The sequence below is a fragment of the Acinonyx jubatus genome, chromosome C1 (assembly GCF_027475565.1).
Source record: "Acinonyx jubatus isolate Ajub_Pintada_27869175 chromosome C1, VMU_Ajub_asm_v1.0, whole genome shotgun sequence".
NCBI lineage: Eukaryota > Metazoa > Chordata > Mammalia > Carnivora > Felidae > Acinonyx > Acinonyx jubatus.
In genome coordinates, this window is record NC_069381.1 from 191,876,497 (window position 1) to 191,899,393 (window position 22,897).

The window sequence follows — 22,897 nt, forward strand, 5'->3', positions numbered from 1 at the left end:
ATTGGAGGGGACCTAAGAGGATTAAAATGAAGGATAATTCTATCAGCTCTCAGGGGTATATCATCAGAGAAACAAATGTACTATGAGAAAACAGACAGTAAAGAGTAAAGGTTAGGAGTGTAGCTCTGAAGTATGACTACTCACATCAAACCCTGCCTCCATTATTTACTAGCTGTATAATCTTGGAATAGTAATTTAAAATCTCTTAGCTTCAATTTTCTTGTATGTAAGATAAAGAGGACAACTATGTATTCTCATAGGGTTGTTGAAAGAATTAAAACAATGCAATGTGCTTATGGGTATGCTAAGCCCAAATGTTGGCTGATTATTGTTGTATTTATTATTGTTTCTATCATTAAGTTTTCCTCAAAGATGGAATAACACAGCTCCTGCCAGAAACTTACTTCAAAGTATCATGTAGCTAAGAAACCACTCAAATACTGGTAAAAACAAAACACAAACAAACAAACAAAAACTAAGATTCAGGAATCAGGGCAGGAACAGGTACAAGAAATAGTGTTTTGTGAAGACGAGCCATCCCTGGATGATTAAAACCGAAAACTGAAAAGGAAACACAAAAGCCCATTTGAGACGTCTTCCCATACAGAGAAGAACCTGAAATAACCAGTGTGAAGAATGTTTCCTTTTTTACCCTAAATATTTACTTCAGTTCAATACAGAAACAACTGGAATGGTTCCAACAAAAATCAAGAACTAGAAACTTAAAAGGAGGTGGGACTGTATGTGCCTCATTTACTCAGTTACGGATTATAGATTTTCTTGAGGTTCAAAAATTAGCTATACCTAAAGACGGACAATTTTCTTCTCTTGGGAAACTCATGCTGATTATAAACAGAGGAATATTATATGGCAGAGAAAATTCCATGCAGAATAACACATGAGAAAAAGAACACTGACTTCCTGACAACCATTTCAACAGCATAGTCAAGTTATCAATAAAATTCTAAAAATTTAACCCTGAAAAGATCAAAAGCTAGTCTGTAATCAATGTAAATCAAAACAGTTTCCAAGGAATTAAAGAATCAACTTGCAAAGATAGAACATTAACTCAGGATTAATTCCTCTATGAAAACTTTAATTCTAATATCTAGTGACAAAATAATTGATACAATTTTGATTCCATATATCCATAGGATTACATTTCACCATAGAAATATGCAGTTACTTAGAAATTTTTTATAAGTGGACTTACCTGATGGCAATGATAGGACAGAATGGAAAGAAGAGTCCAATTCTGATACATGCTCTCTTAATATCTGAGATTTTGAATTGTGTTCACAGCTATTCCAAGTTGAAGCTGATTGCAAACAAGGCATTTGCGTCGTATTTAAAAATGTTGTTTCTTTTGAAGGCAAAGTCTGCAAGGGAAAAGAAAGACTTCATTTTTGCTTAAAAACTGAATCACTCAGAGAGGATATAATAGTTATCAAGTACAGTATCTAAATGACACCAGAAAGTTCTAGTTTACTAAGTCACCTTGGAGAAAGAACTTGAAAATGACAAAGGGATATACTCTTTGTCATTTATTCAAGGTCATCAACATGATGAGATTTCACTAATCCCTTTTCAGTTTTTCAAAAGGAAGAGCAAGGTCTTCTTTTACCTTACAAAAATCACAATAAGGAAAAATAAGTGTGAAGAACTTTGGGTTAAAAGACAATGGCCAGGGGTGCCTGGGTGGCTTAGTAGATTAAGCATCAGACTTCAGCTCAGGTCATGATCTCACAGTTTGTGGGTTCAAGCCCCGTGTCAGGCTCTGTGCTGACAGCTCAGAGCCTGGAGCCTGCTTCGGATTCTGTGTCTCCCTCTCTCTCTGCCCTTCCCCCACTCATATTCTGTCTCTCTCTCAAAAATAAATATTAAAAAAAAAATTAAAAGCATAAATACAAGACAATGGCTACATTCCACATTAGTGACAACTGTAACTGATGGTGAGCAGGTGCTATGTTAGGATTAAGAATTGTGCATACTGTTTTCCTCATTGCAATCTGTTACAATCAATGAATGAAACTGGATTCTCTGTCTTAAAGTCCAATGCAAGAAAATATCTACACTGGAATAACTGTGAAGTACTATGAGCATTGTACTTTTTACATTAGGTAAAATTTGACTTAAAACATTAAAAGAATATGTATAAAACACACAATATGTTACACGAGTTTGCATTTCTAAAAATAAAGATTTGAGTCCAGGAATCTTAGGAAAACCATGTTGCTAAACCAAAAAAAGTTATCTTACTACATTAAGAAGTACATATTCTGTTTAAAATCTGGATTTTAAATTCTTTTTTCTGGTTATAAAATTAGTAAAGCAAAGATCTATAAAATAGAGAAAATATTTTTACAGTAGAGCTCACCTGTACTCCTTCCTTCACTCTTAACCTCTATTATCCCCTATAATAACATTTGGACTCATTGTGTTTTTTAATGTAATTGATATTTAAAAATGCTAATAAGAGATCTTTAGATGCTATTTTTAAACACTTTTATTTTATAAACTTACATGAGGTTTGTCAACTTTCTTGAGTTTGAGTTTCTTAGCTAACCTTGGCATTTTCTACGTTTCCATAGCACCTTAGGCACATCTATCTCTACCACAGCATTCAACTAGACTTTTTTTGGACTATTATTAGCTCCTTGGAAGGTTGGGACTATAATTTGTTCAATGCTGTATTCCCAGAACCTGACACAGTCCCTGACATATGGTTGAAACCTGAATGCTAACCAACTGCATTTTATTTTATTTGCTTTAATAAAAATTAAGTGAATGCAAATTCTCAAATGCATGTATGCCTGAGACTATTTCACTGGGGAAAAAATAGTTCCTGTTAACATATGCTAAAATTTATCATGCAGTGACTTCTGTTTACATTCCATTAGCCAAGACCTAGGTCACAGAGTCATACCTAGCTGCAAGGAAGGTTAAGAAATGCAGTCATTCTGGGAGGTCAAGTAAATCGATGGGTTTTTATAAAAAGATATAATATGTTTATACATGATTATAATAATGTGAGTTGTTTCCAAGATTTATTCTAATGATATGTGTATATTTATGGGAACAACTGCTGTTCTTTATCTTTACAGGATACACTGATACTTTGGACTCACTCTAGAATTATCTGCCCTTTTATGATGTACTTCAGAAAGATATAAAAAAATCTTTGAAATTACAAAGAAAAAAGGGTGCTAACCTCCCTTTTCCTTATATGGATAGAGCCTTATGAACAAAAGGTGATAAAATCTGAATATTTACCATATAATTAGTTTTTTCTTGAATTTTTTCCAACTCCAGGAAACCCATTAGCCAATTTGAAACTATCCTAAATAATTTTGGAGAAAAGTGAGGGGCATCTAGGAAAAGGCCTTTTTGTTCCCTGCAGAGAAAGTGAAGCCCGGGAGGCTGAAAGAAATGGATGGAAAAATAAGAGAAAAACCAGGAGATTCTTGCCAATAAAAACTCAAATGTTTAGAGGGTATGATCGATAGTTCCATATGCTGCAGAAGATTCAAGCAAAACGAAGCCAAAAAGTATCCACTAAACTTCTTAGCTTTAATAATGAAAAATTTCATATACATAAAAATATATAATTTATAGGGAAGGCATAAAACAAAATATTAGAAGGACACCTATACTTACCATCCTATTTCAAGAAACAGAACAATACCAATTATGCCTTCTCCTCCTACTCCACCCTCATTAGCCTTACAGCAGATATTGCTACTTTCCTCCAATACCTCTGCTCTCTTTTTGTCTGTTGTAGAACTGCTGATTTTCAGCTAGGCACATTTCTCAAGCCTCTGTGGATCTAAAAAATTACTTAAATTCTAGCCAGAAGTCATGTGTGCAACTTCTGGGAAGTGACCTTTTAGGTCACTCATTTCCTCCATTCCTCCATGTTATACTTGAAACACAGCTGTGGTGCGGAGCTACCATAACCATGTAGATGAGGATAATACAAGATTAAGCAAAAGAGAAGCCTAGCTCCTAGATCACCATGTAGAATGTGGTTGTCATATCTAGGATATTTTCAATCTAAGACAAAGAAATAAACTTGTATCTTGTTTATGTCACTATGTAGGGTTTCTGACAAATGCAGCTGAACCTGTACCTTAACTAATACAATGTGCCTCTTTAACCACATTTTTCTCTTATTATTCCAGGAGTAATTGCTATTCTGAATTTTGATTTTATTATTTCCTTTATAGTTTTTTCACATAAACACATGTAATTCTATATAACTTTTAAAATCTGGATCCTTTGGGACACCGGGGTGGCTCAGTTAGGCATCTGACTTCAATTCAGGTCATGATCTCATGGCTGGTGGGTTCGAGCCTCGAGTCGGCTCTGTGCTGACAGCTCTGTCTCTCAGCTCTCTCTGCCCCTCCCCCTCACCCACTCATCCTCGCTCTGGCGCTCTCTCTCTCAAAAATAAACATTAAAAATAAAAAAAGATGTACATAATAACCATTAAAAATAAATAAAATCTGCATGCTTTAAAATGTATATAGACAGAAAGTTAAGTGTACTTTCCTGCTGTATTCCCCAACATTATGTGCATACAATTCATCATTCTCTTCTGTTTATAAATATCTAGAATGTTTCTCGTTTTTTACTACTACGAACAATGCTAGTATGAATATCTTATTTGTCTCCTGGCATATGGGTGTAAGAATTTCTCTAAGAGTATGTACACTGTTAGAAATGGATTTGCTGGGTTAAAGAAACACATGAATGCATACATTCAATTTCACTAAATGATATGTTGTATTACAAAGTAGTTGTAACCAAATTTACACTCCAACAAAGCAGATGCTGGTGCTCACTGCATCAGATTCATGCTAACATGCATACTGTCAGACTTTTTATTTTTGCTAATTTCAGAGCATACACATATTCTCTTATGGTTTAAACTTGCATTGCTCTGTTTACTATTTAAGTTGACCACCTTTTCATTCCTAAAATTGCTCATTCACTTTTCCTTCTTTTGAGAAATACATATTATGATGTTTTTTCTCTAAGAATGTCTTTTTCTTACTGATTTTTAAAGTTTTCTTTACACACTCTAGAAAGTTACAAATCCTTTGAAGGTTCTATCTATTGCTCCCTGTCTGAGCTTCTCTTTTCACTTTCTTTCTAGTGTCTTTTGATCAAAAGATGTTAATTTAAATATTTCCTTTATATAGAGTTTGTACTTTATATCTCTATGAGGAAATCTTTCCCTACCCTGAAGTCAAAGATATTCTTCCACTTTGCTCCCCCTAGTTGTAAGGTTTTTTGCCTTTGTACTTAGATCTTTACTTGAAAGTAATTCACATGATGTGAATCCAACCTTAATTTTTTCTTATATGGATCATCAATTTACCCGAACACCTTTTATTGAACATCCTTTCCCAATTGATCTACAATGCTACCTGTTATATACACCACATTCTATATGTGTGTGGTACTATTTCAGGATTTCTAATGTTGTACCATTTGTGTCTATGCTAAATAACCAATGTCTTAATTACTACATGTTTAAGTCTTGACATATGACAATGCAAGTTTCTCCAACTTGTTCCTCAGGGGTATCTTGGCTACTATTGGCTTTCACTCTTCTGCATAAATTTTAAAAAATGCTTAACTTCCAGCAAAAAACTGCAGAGCTCTTCTACAGTGAATCTGTAAATCAACTGGGAGATTTTTTTTTTTTGACATCATAATTAAAGGTCATCCAATCCATGACTATGACACACCTCTTCATTTACTTAGGTTCTCTTTAATTTCTTAAAAAAAATTTAATGTTTATTTATTTTTGAGTCAGAGAGAGAGCATGAACGGGGGAGGAACAGAGAGACAGGGAGACACAGAATCCGAAGCAGGTTCCAGGCTCTGAGCTGTCAGCACAGAGCCAGACGTGGGGTTTGAACCCATGGACCATGAGATCATGACCTGAGCTGAAGCTGGATGCTCAACCGACTGAGCCACCCAGGCGCCCCTCTTTAATTTCTTTTAATAAAACTTTATAATTTTCTTCTCTAAAAAGTCTTTACATATTTTGCTAGGTGTACTTCTAGGTACTTGAATATTTCTTTTTTCAATTGTAAAAGGAATTTAAAAATACAATTGACTTTTATACTTTGAACATATCCCACAATTTGGCTAAACTTTCTTATTCTGATAATATATTTGTAGTTTCTTTTACTTTTCTATTATCCAAACATATTATTTACAAATAGTGACAGTTTAGTTTTTTTCACTCAATTGCAATATCTTTATTATTATTTAGAGGGTTCCAAACATGCTAGATGGGTTCATCAGTTCAGTGATGATTAGAAATGATCAGAGGAGATATTGTTTTGTTCCATATTATAAAAGAAATGCTTTTAATTTCTCAGAATTAAGAATGATATGGATTAAGAGTAATTGTGGGATTTTTCTAGGGGGGTATATTCTTTATCAGAATATATTCCTAGGTTGCCAAAAGTATTTTTTAAATATGTAATGTTGAATTTAATCATTTACTTTTTCTGAATCCATTGAAATAATTACACATGGGTTTTCTTTTTTAATTTAATAATGTGGTGAATTAATGATGTTAATAAAGTTTTAAATGTAAAACCAACTTTGGATTATTCTTGAGTAAACTTGCTGGGGCTTATCAAATTTTGTTCAAAGAATCAGAAACTGAATTTACTTTCTACACTGTATGTAGAAATTTATTGTATATGTATGTTTGTTTTAGATTTCATTGACACCTATCTTGATTTCTTTGGGATTAATCAAATATTACATTTTCCCCCTCTATTAACTTAAATTTATATAATCTTTTACTTTTTAGTGGTTTCCCTAGAGATTATAATGTGCATTCTTAACTTTTTTGCTTTTAGAGAATAAGACAAATTATTTTCTTACCATTTCCCTGAAAACATTAGAACAGTTTAACTTCATTTACTTTCCTCTTTCTGTATTACTGTTATTTTAATTTTATATATATTCAAAACACTACAATATATTACTATTAAAATTTATATTACCCATATATTTACCCTTTCTGTTGTTCTTAGCTCTTTCCTACAATTCTGTACTTACAGAATTGTGTTTACAGGATCATGTGTCTTCTTCCTTTGCTATTATTATACTGTAAATTTGCTGACAAATTCTCTCAGCTTTTCTTCTCAGTTTTTATTACGTGAAACTTTTGTATATCACCAGTTTCAAAGGATTTTTTTGTGATTATAGAATTCTAGGCTGGTTTTCATTTTTTCTTTTAGTATTTTAAGGATGCCTTCAATTCACCTGGCTTCCATTATTTCTGATGAGTAGTTAAGTCTTATTGTTGCCCTGATTTAAAGATAATGTTTTTTTTACCCTGACTTCTTTTAATATTTTCTCTGTGTCTTCATTTTAGCAGGCTGGCCATAATATGCCTTTATGTAATTTCTATATATTTTTCTTTTTGAGGTTCACAGAACTTCTGGAATCTACAGGATAAGGTCTTTTTTTAGTTTGAGAAATACTACTTCTGCCCTATGCCCTAACATATATGGGTAGATTTTTTTTCACTGTCACACACTTCTGGTTGTTTAATTCTTTCTTATCTCTGTGCTTCCCACCTTAGTATTTTATATTTAGTTTATTAATCCTGACTTCTCTAATTTGTATTCTAATTTGTAATTAAATTCATCTGGTGAGGTATTAAATTTCACATGTTGTATTTTTCAGTTTGAAATGTTCACAGGAGTCTCTTTAAAAAAGTACATTCCGATTATCTGGTGAAATAGTCTGTTTATTTTTTCTACTTGTTCTCGTTGTTTTAAAACATATGAATCACAACCATTTTAAAGTTCTGGGCAGCTAAATCCAATATCAGAATCACCTGATAGTCTGATGCTATTGTCTGTTTTTCCTCTTGAAGACTAGTCATGGGGTCCCATCTTTTGTAATACCCAGTAATCTTTAACTGAATGCCAAATGGCTTTTTTTTTTTAATCAAACGTCTCCACATGATGTAATCTTTCTGTACAGAGCGTTCTCTCTCCCTACTGCTAAGTAGATACACTGCAGATTTCTTTCCTTTAATCTAATCTGAATGTGTCCTAAGTCTGGGTTTCAGTCCTAGTATGGTTCATAGATATGATTTGTTTTTAGCCCTTCAAGGTTTTCATCTAAGTGTTTGATGTATTTTATAAAATTTCTCCTGATTATCCAGACTTTAAGAAAATTAAATCCTAAGAGTATACTTTAAGCCTCCTGCTCTGTGCATCTGCAGTATTCAGCAAATGTTGAGGAGAACAATGTCAAAATGGTTCTGAAGTAAAATCTGGCCATGTGATTTAGGTCTCCCAAACACCACCAACAGCATCCTCCATAGCTATCATCTATGAGCATGTGCACCAAATTTGAAAATTCCTGCCAAAACTCAGATGAAAGTGGTTGCACAAACCAGCTCCCCTAGGTGTTTCCTCCTCTGAAGACATACATATGTTAGACTTTCTCCTCTAACCTCTATATTTAATTAATCTCTTCTCACATTTTCTGATTCTTTTTACTCTACATGTTTCATTTTGTATAATTTCATTTACATCTATTCCCCAACAACACAATTCTCTCTTCAGGTGTATCTATCCACTTAATCATATTCCTAATTACCTAAATTTACTTTTCTTAGATATATTAAACTTACTTGGTTTTACATTCCGTATATGGTAATTGCAACATCTGAAGTTTGCCAGTCTGGAAATGAGCTTACATATTTTAAAACCCAATTTTTGTCTTTTTAAATAAATCACATCCAAAGCAAATAATTTCAGACTTTAACGATATAAAAGGCCTAATTTCTTGTTACAAATTTTATGCATATACTCTATTTTACATTTTTAATCAGAGCCTAAGGCAGACAAAGGCAAGCTCTTTGCATCTCTGTGCAGCAGAGTTAAGTTCTAGTTCACTCATTAACAGAGTGAGTAGCCTTTGAAGGCCCTTAGCGTTATGTAGGATCTCTAATATACCTTCCCATATCTCTTAGGTTCTAGGCGTCAGCTCCAGTCTATCACAAGACTATTGAACAAAAATTTCTCTCTCTCTCTCTCTCCTTTCTTTCATTTTTAATTCCGTGGCTTTCCATTTTTCTAATCAGATTAACCATGCATTATATAAAATATCCTTTACATTTTACATTCTAATATTTTCTACCTGGAGGCTTTCTTAAGAACTATTCCACCACATTCCTAGAACAATAAGTTCTGCATTAGATCTGGCAATTCAAAGGTGACTCTGACCTTTAAAACAATATTTCAATAAAATGCTTTTGTTGGTCACCATACTACAGTAGGGTGAAGAATGAAATAAGAAACCAGAGACGTTGCAGTGTTTCTCTAGGAACCCAACATTTGAAAGAGATAAATACAAACACTATCAAATTTATTGTGGAGGAAAGAGATTAAACAGTAGCTAAATGAGATATGCTATTTAAAAATAAGTTTTGAAAGGAGAAGAGGTATTTCCATTTCTGTCCATGAATAAGTACAGCTATGGGACTTATACGAAACATTTATGTTTCATATAACACTTTTATGGACATCAAACAACTTGGACAATAGGCAGCAGATGACTGTTATACTTGAGAGACAAAAACAAATGAAGTGATCCTATAAATCTTGAAGCTTTTTGCATGAAGCTATGTTCCTCAGATTTCGGCAGTCCAAGTAGAGCATGACAGTCTACCTGATTTGAAAAGATAGATATTAAAGTTTGGGGAGAAAAAGGTAGCCACCATTTGTAGAAGAGATTGCCCTAAGAGAGGAAGCTATGCAGAGAAAGGGCTCCAGAAATCCACATGGAGTCCCTTTCAATTGTTTTTCAAATAATAATCTACACATGCATATAATGAAGCAACAAAGGCGAGTCTAAGACCAATTAATTTGGCAGGGTGGGTGGGGGAGAGGAAGCAGGAAAAAAGAACAAACAACACATGGGAGAAATAAAAAACAGCAAAATGGTAGATTTAAACCTAACTACATCATGATTACATTAAATATAAATGGTCTAAATACTCCAATTAAAAGGCACAAATTTTCATATTGGATGAAAACAACCTAAACATATACTATCTACAAAAAAACTGCTTTAAATTTAATGTCATAGATAAGTTACAATAAAAAATTATACTACCCAAGCACACTAATCATTAAATTAGTGTCAGTGAAAATAGATTTCAGGATGTGGGCAAACATATAAGAATAAAAGGGTCAAATCATAAAGACATAAAAATAAAATATCTATGTAGGTACTAAACAAACTTCAAAATATCTGAAGCAAAAGCTGAAATAACTAAAAAGAGAAAGAGACAACTCCACCCTTATGACTGGATATTTGAACACAAGTGGGAAGAAAATCAGTAAGTAGATAAAAAAAAAATTGACCATTATTATCAACCAAATAAACCTAATAAACACTTGTAGAAAACTCCATCAAAAAAAAAGAATATACACTCTTTTCAAGTGTGCATGTATTATTCCCCTAGACTATATGACAAGCTATTAAAAAAAAAACCTCAATTTAAATTAAATTTAAATTAAAACAGCATGCTTTCTACATAAGACCATTCCTTCCAGATCAATAGACAGAGCTGACATACCTAATACATGTAAACACATAGACTCAGGCAAAACATGAAGACAGAGAAATAGGTTTAAAATGGAAGAACAAGACAAAACTTCAGAAAAATAAGTAGATGAAATAGAGACAAACAATCATATCTGACAAAGATTTCAAAGTAATGGTCATAAAGATGCTCACCAACTCAAGAATGGATGAATACAGTGAGAATTTCCAGAAGAAGTTAAAAAAAAATCAGACCCGAAGAACATAATAACTGAAATGAAAACTATACTAGAGTGAATAAACAAACAGATTAGCAGATGCAAAACAGATCAGCAACCTGGAAGAAAGGAAAGTGGAAATCATCTAAGCTGAACAGCAAAAAGAAAAAAAATAATTAAAAAGAAAAGAAGATAATTTAAGGGACCTCTAAGACAACATTAAGCATACTAACAATTGAATTATATGAAGTCCAAAAGGAGGAGAGAGAAAAGGGCAGAAAATCATCTGAAGAAATGGTAGCTAAATATGTCCTTAACTGAGAGAAGGAAACAGACATATAGACTCAAGAACCAAAGAGAGCCCCAAACAATATGAACTCAAAGAGTTCCACACCAAGACATGTAATTAAAATGGTAAATACTAAAGAAAAGGAGATCATCTAAAAAGCAACAACAGAAAATAACAGTTACATACAAGGAAATATCATGAGACCATTAGTGATTTTTCAGCAGAAAGTTTGCAGGCCAAAAGGGAGTGCCGTGCTATACTTACAATGCTTAAAGAAAAAAACAAAAACAAAAACATACAACCAAGAATACTTTATACAGCAAGACTATCATCCAGAATTGAAGAAGAAATACAGAGAACAAGAGAAGAAATGAACAGGGAAGAACTACAAAAACAACCAGAAAACAATTAATGAAATAGCAGTTAAGTTCAAGCTATCAATAATTATTTTAAATTGAAATGGACTGAATCTTCCAAGCAAAGACATAGATAGGGTAACTGGACAAATTAACAACAACAAAAATCCATCCATTACTGCCTAACCCAGACTCACTTTATACCTAAAGACACATATAGACTGAAAGTGAAGGGATGGAAAAAAAAAATATTCCATTCAAGTGAAGAGGAAAAGAAAGCTGGAGTGGCAATACTTAGACAAAATAGATTTTATTACTTATGTCAGACAACACAGATTTTAAAACAAAGACACTTTAAAACAAAGATTTTAAAACAAAGGGATCAATCCAACAAAATGATATAAGACCTGTAAATATGGATGCATTCAACAAAGGAGCACCTAAATATATAAAGCAAATATAAATAGTAATTAAGGGGAAAACTGACAGTAATACAATAGCAGTGTAATACTATTCTTACATAGATGGACAGATCCTCTAAACAGAAAATCAATATGGAAACTGACCCAAATGGCACATTAGATCAGATGGACTATGTGTGTCCACACCCACACACACAAAATACTGTCTTCAAAAACAGCAGAACACACATTCTTTTCAAGTACATATGGAACATTCTCCAGGACAGATCACATGTTATACCACAAAACAAATGTCAATAAATTTAAGAAGAATAAAATCCTATCAAGCATCTTTTCCAATGACAATGGTATGAAAATAGAAATCAATTACAAAAAACAAAAAAGGAAAAAACACAAACACATGGAGGCTAAACAACATTCTACTAAATAGCCAATGGGTCAACAAAGAAATCAAACAGAAAATGAAAAAACACCTTGAGACAAATGAAATGAAAACACAATGCTCTCAAATCACCAGGACGTAGCAAAAGCAGTTCCAAAAAGGAAGTTTACAGAGACACGGGGCTACTTCAAGAGAAAAGAAAAATTTCAAATAAATAATCTAACCTTACACCTAAAGGAATTAGAAAATAAAGACCAGAGTTAGTAGAACGAAATAAAGATCAGAGCAGCAATAAATGAATTAAATACAAAACAAAACAAAAAAAAAAAAAGCAAACAACAGAAAAGATGTATGAAACCAGGAGATGATTCTTTGACAAGATAGAATTGATCAACTTTAGCTAGACTCATCAAGAAGAGAGAGGACTCGAAATCAGAAATGGAAGAGAAATTACAACTAACACTAGAGAAACACAAAGGACTATAAGAGACTACTACAAACAATTAGGCCAACAAACTGGACAACCTAGAAGAAATGAAAAAATTCCTAGAAACATACAATCTTCCCAGACTAATCAGAAAGAAATAGAAAATCTAAACAGATCAGTTATTACTAATGAAATTGAATCAGTAATCAAGAAACTTCCAACAAACAAAAGTCCTGGACCAGACAACTTCACAGGTTAATTCTACCAAACATTTAAAGAGTTAATATCTATCCTTCTCAAACTATTTCAAAAAATTGAAGAGAAAGTGATGCCTTCAAATTCACTCTATGAGGCCAGCATTACCCTGATACCAAAACCAGACAAAGACACTACAAAAACATTGCAGGCCAATATCCCTGATGAACACAGATACAAAAGTCTCAACAAAATAGTAGCAAACCAAATTCAACAATACATCAAAAGGATCATTAATCATGATCAAGTAGGATTTATATCAGGGATAAAAGGGTGGTTCAACATTCACAAATCAATGTAATATACCACATTAACAAAATTAAAGATAAAAATCCTTGTGGATCAGTTGGTTAAGTGTACAACTCTTGATTTCAGCTCAGGTCATGATTTCATGATTTGTGAGTTTGAACCCCATGCCAGGCTCAACACTGACAGCATGGAGCCTGCTTGGGATTCTCTCTCAAAATAAATAAACTTAAAAAAAAAATCATATGGGGTGCCTTGGTGGCTCAGTCAGTTAAGTGTCCGACTCTTGGTTTTGGCTAAGGTCATAATCTCACAGTTTTGTGAGTTCAAGCCCTGTGTTGGGCTCTGTGTTGGCAGCATGGAGCCTGCTTAGGATTCTCTCTCTCTGCTTGTTCTCTACTTGCACTATCTCTGTCTCTCTCAAAATAAATAAAGTTAAAAAAAATTTAAATCATATGATCACCTCAATAGATGAAGAAAAAGCCTCTGACACAATTCAGCATCTATTTATTATAAAAATACTCAACAAAGTAGGTATAGAAGGAACATATCTCAGCATAATAAAGAGCACATACGACAAACAACAGCAAACATCATACTCCGCCATGAAAAGCTAAAGCTTTTCCTCTAAGATCAGGAACAAGACAAGAATGACCACTGTTACTATTTTTATTCAAGATAGTATTGGAATCCTAGCCACAGCCATCAGACAAGAACAAGAAATAAAAGACATCCAAATTGGTAACAAGTCAAACTACTCCTATTCTGCCATTATGTTCGTGACATACTGTATATAGAAAACTGTAAAGATTCCATAAAAAAAAAAAATTAGAATAAACTCAGTAAATTGTAGAATACAAAATTAATACACAGAAATCTGTTGTGTTTCTAAACATTAATAATGAACTAATCAGAAAGATAAATTAAGAACAATCCCATTTACAACCCCCTCAGAAGAATCAACTACCTGGGACGCCTGGGTGGCTGTGCTGACAGCTCAGAGCCTGGAGCCTGCTTCAGATTCTGTGTCTCCCTCTCTCTCTGCCCTTCCCTGGTCTCTCTGTCTCTCTCAAAAATAAATCATACAGTAAAAAAAAATGAGTAAATTACATAAGAATAAATTTAACTAAAGACGTGAAAGACCTGTACTCTGAAAACTGTAAATCATCAATGAATGACACTGAAGACAATGCAAATAAATACAAAGATATACCATGCTCATAGATGGAAGAATTACTATTTTAAAATGTCCATACGACTCAAAGTAATCTACAGACTCAATGCAATCCCTATCAAAATACCAATATCAGCTTTTTTTTTTTTTTTTTTTTACAGAACTGGAATAATCCTAAAATTTGTATGGAGACACAAACAGCCAAAGTAATCATGAGAAAGAAGAACAAAGCTGTAGTAATCAGAACAGCATAGTACTGGCACACACACAAAAAATACATATAGATAAACGGAACAGAATAGAGGGCCCAAACCACATTTATATGACCAACTAACCTATGACAAAGGAAACAAGAATATACAGTGTAGGAAAGATAGTCTCTTCAATAAATGATGTTGGGAAAATTGAATAAGTCATGCAAAAGAATGAAACAGCCATTTTCTTTTACCATATGTAAAAGTAAACTCAAAATAGGTTAAAGACTTATGTGTAAAATCTGAAACCATAAAGCACCTAAAGGAAAACGTAGACAATAAACTCTTGGACATTGGTTTAGCAATTTTTTTTTTTTTTGATCTGTCTCTTCAGGCAAGGGCAACAAAGCACAAATAAACACGTAGGACTACATCAAACTAAAAAGCTTTGGCATAGCAAAGAAAGCCAACAAAATAGAAAGGCAATCTGTTGAATGGGAGAAAATATTTGCAAGCAATATATTTGATAAGGGGTTAATATTTAAAATATATAAAGAACTCACACAACTTAACACCAAAAAAATTATTCTGATAAATGGGTAGAGGACCCAAACAGATGTTTTTCCAAAGACAACACACAGATGGCCAACAGATACATGAAAAAGGTGTTCAACATCAATCATCATCAGGGAAATGCAAATCAAAACCAAAATGAGATATCAACTCATATCAATTAGAATGGCTTGTACAAAAAAGACAGTACACAACAAGTGTTGGCCAGGATGTGGAGAAAAGGAAACCCTCATGTGCTGTGAATGTCAATTGGTGCAGGTATTATGGAAAACAGAGCAGAGGTTCCTAAAAAATTAAAAACGGAAATACTATACAACCCAGCAATTCCACGTTTGGGTATTTATCCGAAGGAAACAAAAACACTAATTTTAGGAAAAGATATCCACCGGCATGGCTCATTACAGCTTTGTTTACAACATATGGACATTGTTTACAATATGTGGACAACATGTAAACATTGTTTTCAGCATATGTTTACAACATATGGATGTAATCTAAGCATACATCAATAGATAAATGGATAAGATGTTGTACACACACACACACACACACACACGCACACACAGAAATATTACTTAGCCATAAAAAAGAAAAAAATCTTGCCATTTGTAAGAGCATGGATGGACCTAGAGGGTATTATGCTAAGTGAAATTAAGTCAGACAGAGGAAAACATATACAATATGATTTCACTTATATATGGAATCCAAAAAACAAAACAAATGAACATTAATACAGAGAACAAACTGGTGGTGCCAGAGGAGAGAGGGGCTAGAGAAAGAGTTAAATAGCTGAAGAGTATTAAAAGGAACAAACTTTAAGTTATAAAATAAATGTCATGAGGACATGAAGTACAGCATGGGAAATATAAATAATATTGTAATAACTTTGTATGGTGACAGATGACAACTAGATTTTCTGTGGTGATCATTTTATAATGTATATAAAATGACTAATTAATACTGCATGTTAACTATATCTCAGTAAAAAGTAATTAATTAATAGGAAAAAAATCCAATTGCCTTTTCGGCAGAACTGAAAAAGTCAACCTTCAAATTCATATGGAAATGCAAGGGGTCCTGAATAACCAAAACAATATTGAAAAAAAAAAGAATGAAGTTGCAGGACTCACATTTCTTGATTTCAAAACTTAGTATAAGTCAACATTAATCAAAACATTGTGGTACTGGTATACAGACAGACATATAGACAAATGGAATAGAGCTGAGAGTATTAACTAAATCCATACTCCAATGGCCAAATGATTTTCAACAGGGGTGTCAGGACTACCCAATGGGGAAAAAAGAGTCTTATCAACAAATGATACTAAGACATCTGGATATCCACAATTAGGAAGCAAAAGACTGAAGCGGGACACCTATCTAATACCATATACAAAATTTAACTCAAAATGGATCAATGACCTAAATATAGGAGCTTAAAACCATAAATATCTTAGAAGAACATACAGAGGTAAATCTTCATTACCTTGGGTTAGGCAATGGAGTCTTAGATTAAAAAAAAAAAGGCACAAAGAACAAAATAGACAATAAATAAATTGGACTTGATTGAAATTAAAAAGTTTGTGCACCAAAAGACAATGTCAAGAAAACAAAAAGAGAAACCACAAAATTGGAGAAAATATGGGAAAATATATCAAATCATATATTTGATAAGGGTCTAGTATCCGGAACATATAAAGGACTCTTATGCCTCAACAATAAATAAAAAGACAACACAATTAAAACAGGGGCAAAAAACAGAGTTTTCACCAAAGAAGATCTACAAATGGCCAACAAGCACATGAAAATATGCTCAGCATCATTAATCATTAGGGAAATGCAAATCAAAACCACATCACACTCATTAGGATGTGTGTACTAAAAAAAAAAAAAATGTTGTGGAGAAATAACAAGTGTAGAAGATTTAGGAACCTCATACATTGTTGGTGGGAATGTTCAGTTGCTGCAGAAAACAGTTTGGTGGTTCCTCAAAAAGTTAACACAGTTACCATATGACCTTAAAATTCTATTACTAGGTATATCCCTCAAAAACTGAAAACACACAAACAAGCACATATACATACATATTCATAACAGCACTATTCACAATAGCCAGAAGGTACAAACAACCCAAAGTCCATTATCGGATGAAATGATTAACAAATTGTGGTGTATACCTACAATGAAATATTATTCAGTCATTAAAGAATCAAGTACCAATTCTACAATCTAGATGAGCCTCAAAAACATTATGCTAATAGAAAAAAGGCACAGAAGGTCACGTGGTGTATGATTACATTTATAGGAAATATTCAGAATAGACAAATCCATAAAGAAACTGGTGGTTGCCAGGGGCTGGGGATTTGGGGTAATGGGGAAAAACTGGTTAATGAATAAGGGGTTTTAGTTTGGAGTGATGAAAATATTTTGAAACTAGACACAGTTAGTGATTGCACAACACTGAACATGTACTAAAGGCCATTGAATCATTCACTTCAAAATGGTTAATTGAACGTAATGTGAATTTCACCTCAATAAATTATTTTTTTAAAGTTTATTTATTTATTTTGAGAGAGACAGAGACTATGTGAGTTGGGGAAGGGCACAGAGAGAGGGAGAGAAAGAGAGAAATCCAAGCAGGCTCCATGTTGCCAGTGCAGAGCCCCATGGGGTTTGAACTCTTGAAGTGGTGACATCATGATCTGAGCCAAAACCAAGAGTCAGACACTTAACTGACTGAGCCACCAGGTACCCCAATAAATTACTTTTTAATGCAAATTGATAGGTGATATGAAATAATGGATTGCTCCATTGCTTGCAAAAGGCAACAGTGTAAATAATCCAAATATTCAGCAACAACAGACTGGCTAGATACATTACAATATCTCTCTACACTGGAATACCATAAAAAAGAATCAGGAAAGCTCTAAAAAAGCTGATATGAAAAAGTCTCTAAAATGTACTGTTTACTAGGGGGGAAAGGGAAGGTACTGAATAGTTAATATAACACATTACTATTCCTGTCAAAATGTGGGGGCTAATTATACCTATATATATTCACCTATATATGCATACAAATAGAATGAAAGACACAGTAGATGCTAGTAACACTGGTTACCTTGTTGGGAAGTAGGTAGGTATAAGCAGAATAGAAAGGCAGGAAGACTTCAATTCATACCTTTCCAAATTTTTCATCTTGAATCATACATACTACTTAAACAGTTACTTTTTTGAAAGTCTCTAGCAAGTTTTAAGCTTTTAAAATGATTAAATACAAAACAATTATCTAAAACTTAAGTATAAATGTAATAAGTAATTATAAAGTAATCCCATGTAATCCTGAAACAGATCAAGCAATAGAACACCGCCTGCACTCCAAAGGTCCTTATGTAGCTCTTAATCGTTAGCCCCTTCGTTTCACCACAGGTAGTCACTATCCTAATTTATAACCTACTCACTTTCGTCTTTACACTTTTACTTTTTTTTTTATGCAACCTTAAACAATATTGATTTAATTTTTACCTAAATGGAATTCATCCATGATGTTGCATTTTTCTGAATACATTGTGATAAAGAATTTCATTATATGAATATATCAAAATTATTCATCAATTCTATTATTGATAGATCACTGGATTGTTTACTGTTTGTAGATATCACAAATAGTGTTACTCTGAACACTATTATGTATGTCCTGTTGATGCCCAAAATCACTTTTCTAGGATATCTTTCTAGAAATGTATTCTTAAATTATAACTATGTTTATCTTCAACTTTACTACAAAATACCAAATGTTTCATCAAAGTTCTTGTACCAATTATTTTCCCATCAGCACTAAGAACTTCCATTGTTCTACATCCACACCAATACTTGATATTATTTTATTTAAAAAATGTTCCCAATCTAGTGGGTATAAAGGGTATCTCATTGTTTTAATCTTCATTAATTATCAGTGAAGTGGCTGTTTTTTTTTTTTAATATTTGTTAATGGGGAGAATTTCTTACGAAGTAGCATGTTCAAGTCTTGCACATTTTTAACTGTTGCCAATTTTTTTCTTTTAATAATTCTTCATAGTCTTTCTATGAGTTCTATGTTGGTTGTATGTGTGGCAAATATCTTTCTCACATGGTTGCTTGCATTTCACTCTGACTTTCCAATAGAAATCCTTCATTTTAGGGGTGCTTAGGTGGCTCAGCCAGTTAAGCGGCTGACTCTTGGTTTCAGCTCAGATCGTGCTTTCATGGTTTTGTGGGTTCGAGCCCTGCATCAGGCTCTGTGCTGGCAGTATGGCGCCTGCTTGGGATTCTCTGCCTCCCTGTCTCTCTATTCTTCCCCTACTTGCTCCGTCTCTCTCAAAATAAATAAATAAACTTAAAAAAAATTTTTTTAAATTTCATTTTAATGTAATTTTGCCACTTTATGGTGTATTAGGTAATTTTCCTACTTTGAAATTCATACATCCCGTAGTTTCTAAAATGCCTTTTAATGTTTTCTTTTATAGTTAATTCTATAACCCACCTGTATATTATTGTACATAGTAAGGGATAGAAATCCAATTGCATTTCCCCCCATTTGAATAACCAATTTTCCCAGCAATGTTAACTTAAAATATAACTCCTTCCTCACTGCTCTCCAGTATCTCCTGTCTTAAACCAAGTGCCCATATACATTGAGTCTTTCTCTGAGCTATTTCTTTGTGTAGCCTTATACCTCTGTACCAAAATAGCACAATGTCTTAATTCCCAGAGCTTTAGAATACTATTTAGTATCTGGCAGAACAAGTCCTCTCGCTGTGTTTTTGTTTGTTTGTTTTTAATGTTTATTTTTGAGAGAGAGAGAGAGTGCACACACAAGCAAGGGAGGGGCAGAGAAAGAGGGAGACAGGGGATCCAAGCGGGCTCTGTGCTGTCAGGGCAGAGCCCAACGTGGGGCTTGAACCCACAAACTGTGAGATCATTGACCTGAGCCAAAGTCAGACGCTTAACCCAGGTGCTCCACCATATAAATTGAATCTGTCAAGTTTCAAAACACACAAAAACAAAAAAGTAAAAAGCAAATACTTAAACCACCTTTTGAGATTTTGATAGGCACTGTATTAAAGCTATGAGTCAATGTGGAAAGAATGAACTTCTTTGCAATAAGACAGTATTCCTATTTATGAAAGTGTTTTTCCATTTAGATGTTCTTTAATATCTCTCAACAAAATTTTGTAAATTTTTCCATAATGGATTTGTACATCTTTAGCTAGATACATTACACAGCACTTAATTTTTGAAAACTGCTGTGAATGGTATCTTTAAAAATTAATTTTATTTTGCTGGAAAGTAAGTTTATAAACTGATTATTAATTCAAATTGCTTATCTTTTGGATTTTCTATAAACTGTCTACAAATGACTTTTAATTCTTTCATTCTAAGTTTTTTTTAAATTTCTCATTGTTTGTCCAACTGTGTTGGATGATCCTTGTGGTAAAAGGCAGAATAAAACTGGCAATAGCAAGCATCCTGTGTCTTTCCCAATCTCAAAGGCAAAGTCTTCAGTGTTCACCATTAAATATAATGTTTAATATGTACTTTTTTAGATAAGTTTTTATTTTTTTATTATTAAAAAAATTTTTTTAATGTTTTTATTTATTTTTGAGACAGAAAAAGACAGAGCATGAGCAGGGGAGGGGCAGAGAGGGAGACACAGAATCTGAAGCAGGCTCCAGGCTCTGAGCTGTCAGCACAGAGCCTGACGTGGGGCTCGAACACACGGACTGTGAGATCATGACCTGAGCTGAAGTTGGACGCTCAACCGATTGAACCACCCAGGTGCCCCTAGATAAGTTTTTAAAAATCAGAGTAAAAATGTAACTTTCGGGGCATCTGGCTGGCTTAGTCAGTAGAGAATGCAACTCTTTATATTGGGGTGAAAGTTTGAGCTCCACAGTGGGTGTAGAGATTAAATTTTTTTAATTTTAAAAAAGGAATATAAAATTTAAAAATAAACTCTTAAGGAAAAAAAGGAATGTAACTTTGTATTCCAGAGTTTTTATCATGAAGATACAAGTAATATATTCAAACTTGTTTTCTGTACTAATCAAATGGTTTTTTACCTAAATCCACTCTTACCTAAGCAGTAAACTAATTTATTCCTAATGTTAAACTAATCATGCATTTCTGGTATGAAGCCAGCTTTGTCAAGAGGTCATATTCACTTTATATATTGCTGGGTTTTATATATTGCTAAATGTTAGGATTTTGTCTAGAATCTCTCCATCTCCATTTATAACAGAGATCGGCCTAAAATTTTCCTTTTCTTACTGCCCGTGTTATTTATGTAAACGTTATTTATGTTATTTATGTATTTATGTATATTAGACTCAATTTCTTTTCTCTGAGTTTGCATAAGTTTGGAATATTTTCCTTGATTATTCACTAGCATCTGATATTTAATGAAGTCATCTTAATTCAAGTTTTTTTGTAAGAAGAATTAAATTATTTTCTTTTTAATTTTGGAGAGAGAGAGAGAGCAAGCAGGGGAGAGGGGCAGAGAGAGAGAGGGAAAGAGAGAATCTTAAGCAGCTCACGCTCAGCCTGGAGCCCGATGTGGGGCTTGATCCCACGACCTGGGGATTATGACCTGAGCCAAAATCAAGAGTTGGATGCTCAACCAATTGAGCCATCCAGGCACCCCTCTCTTGAGAAGAATTTTAATTATGGATTAAACTTCTTTAATGGTTATAAAGTATTCAGGCTGATTTTTTATTCACCTTTGATATGCTACATAATTTTAAGGACTTTGTCCATTTTCCATGATTTTTCGAATTTAAGGACAGAGAGTTACTCTTTTTCTCTATTTTTATAAGATGTATTTTTTAGCAGGACACACTGCCACTCTGTGTATAATTTAGGGCTCTATTTTTTTTCATTTTTTAAAATGTTTATTTTTGAGAGAGAAAAAGAGTATGCGGGGGAAGAAGCAGAGAGATAAGGAGATACAGAATGCGAAGCAGGAACCAGAGTCTGAGCTGTCAGCACAGACCCCGGCACAGGGCTTGAACTCACAAACTGTGAGATCAAGACCTGAGCTGGAGTCGAACACTTAGCCAACTGAGACACCCAGGCGCCCTGGGAAGAAAGCTAAAGAAAGAAAGGTAAAGTTGATATTGCATAGGCAAGAAGCTAGGATGTATATACAGAACCCAATAAGAACCATCTTGACTGAGTAATAAAGCTGGAAAATGACCAGCTCTAAGGTATAGCAGCAATAGAAGTCAAATTAAAGTTGCTCTTAAAAACAGTAGAAAACTTTAGAAGATTTGTATATCTTTTTCTTCTGTAGATACTGTTAAAAAAGTCGTAATTCTGATTTACATTACTGAAACTCTAGGTATCTATTATTTCTTAGATAATTTAAATATTTTAACCTTTGTAAGGACTCCATTGTGGTCATAAAAAGGACAGTGTGTTTTTAATTTCCAAGAAATCTGCAGGAGGACTGGTTACATATCTGTATTACTCATTTTCGTAGCCCTTCAAGAGGAAAGGCAAAAAGAGAGTAATAAGAATAAGCAATAGGAATAAGAAGGTGTGTTGAGGGCCAAAAAATCACCTTTTAGTGAAGTATGTTTCATTCTTTAGAAATGTTTTAAATGGTTAAAAAAAAATCAGCAAACTTAAGCTTTCAGGTTCTTTTCCTAAAAAATTTATGAAAGTGAACAAAGCTACTACAAGATTTAACATTTTAACAGATTTTTTAAAATAAATATTA

The 22,897-nt window shown here is 33.3% G+C and overlaps 1 protein-coding gene across 12 annotated transcripts in view; it reads right to left on the bottom strand.

Annotated features, from left to right (window-relative positions):
- The window catches only part of KANSL1L (KAT8 regulatory NSL complex subunit 1 like), a 131,710-nt gene that overhangs the window by 20,348 nt on the left and 88,465 nt on the right, over positions 1–22,897 (bottom strand). For 9 of the 12 annotated variants that reach the window (XM_027051849.2, XM_027051844.2, XM_027051854.2 and 6 more), the window contains exons 7-8: positions 3,274–3,420; positions 1,214–1,379 (exon numbers count right to left, since the gene is read on the bottom strand). In XM_027051849.2, the coding sequence (XP_026907650.1) occupies positions 1,214–1,379; positions 3,274–3,420 (313 nt within the window). The remainder of the gene's footprint in view (positions 1–1,213; positions 1,380–3,273; positions 3,421–22,897) is intronic. The other 3 variants (XM_027051869.2, XM_027051861.2, XM_053215750.1) reach the window with 1 other exon arrangement.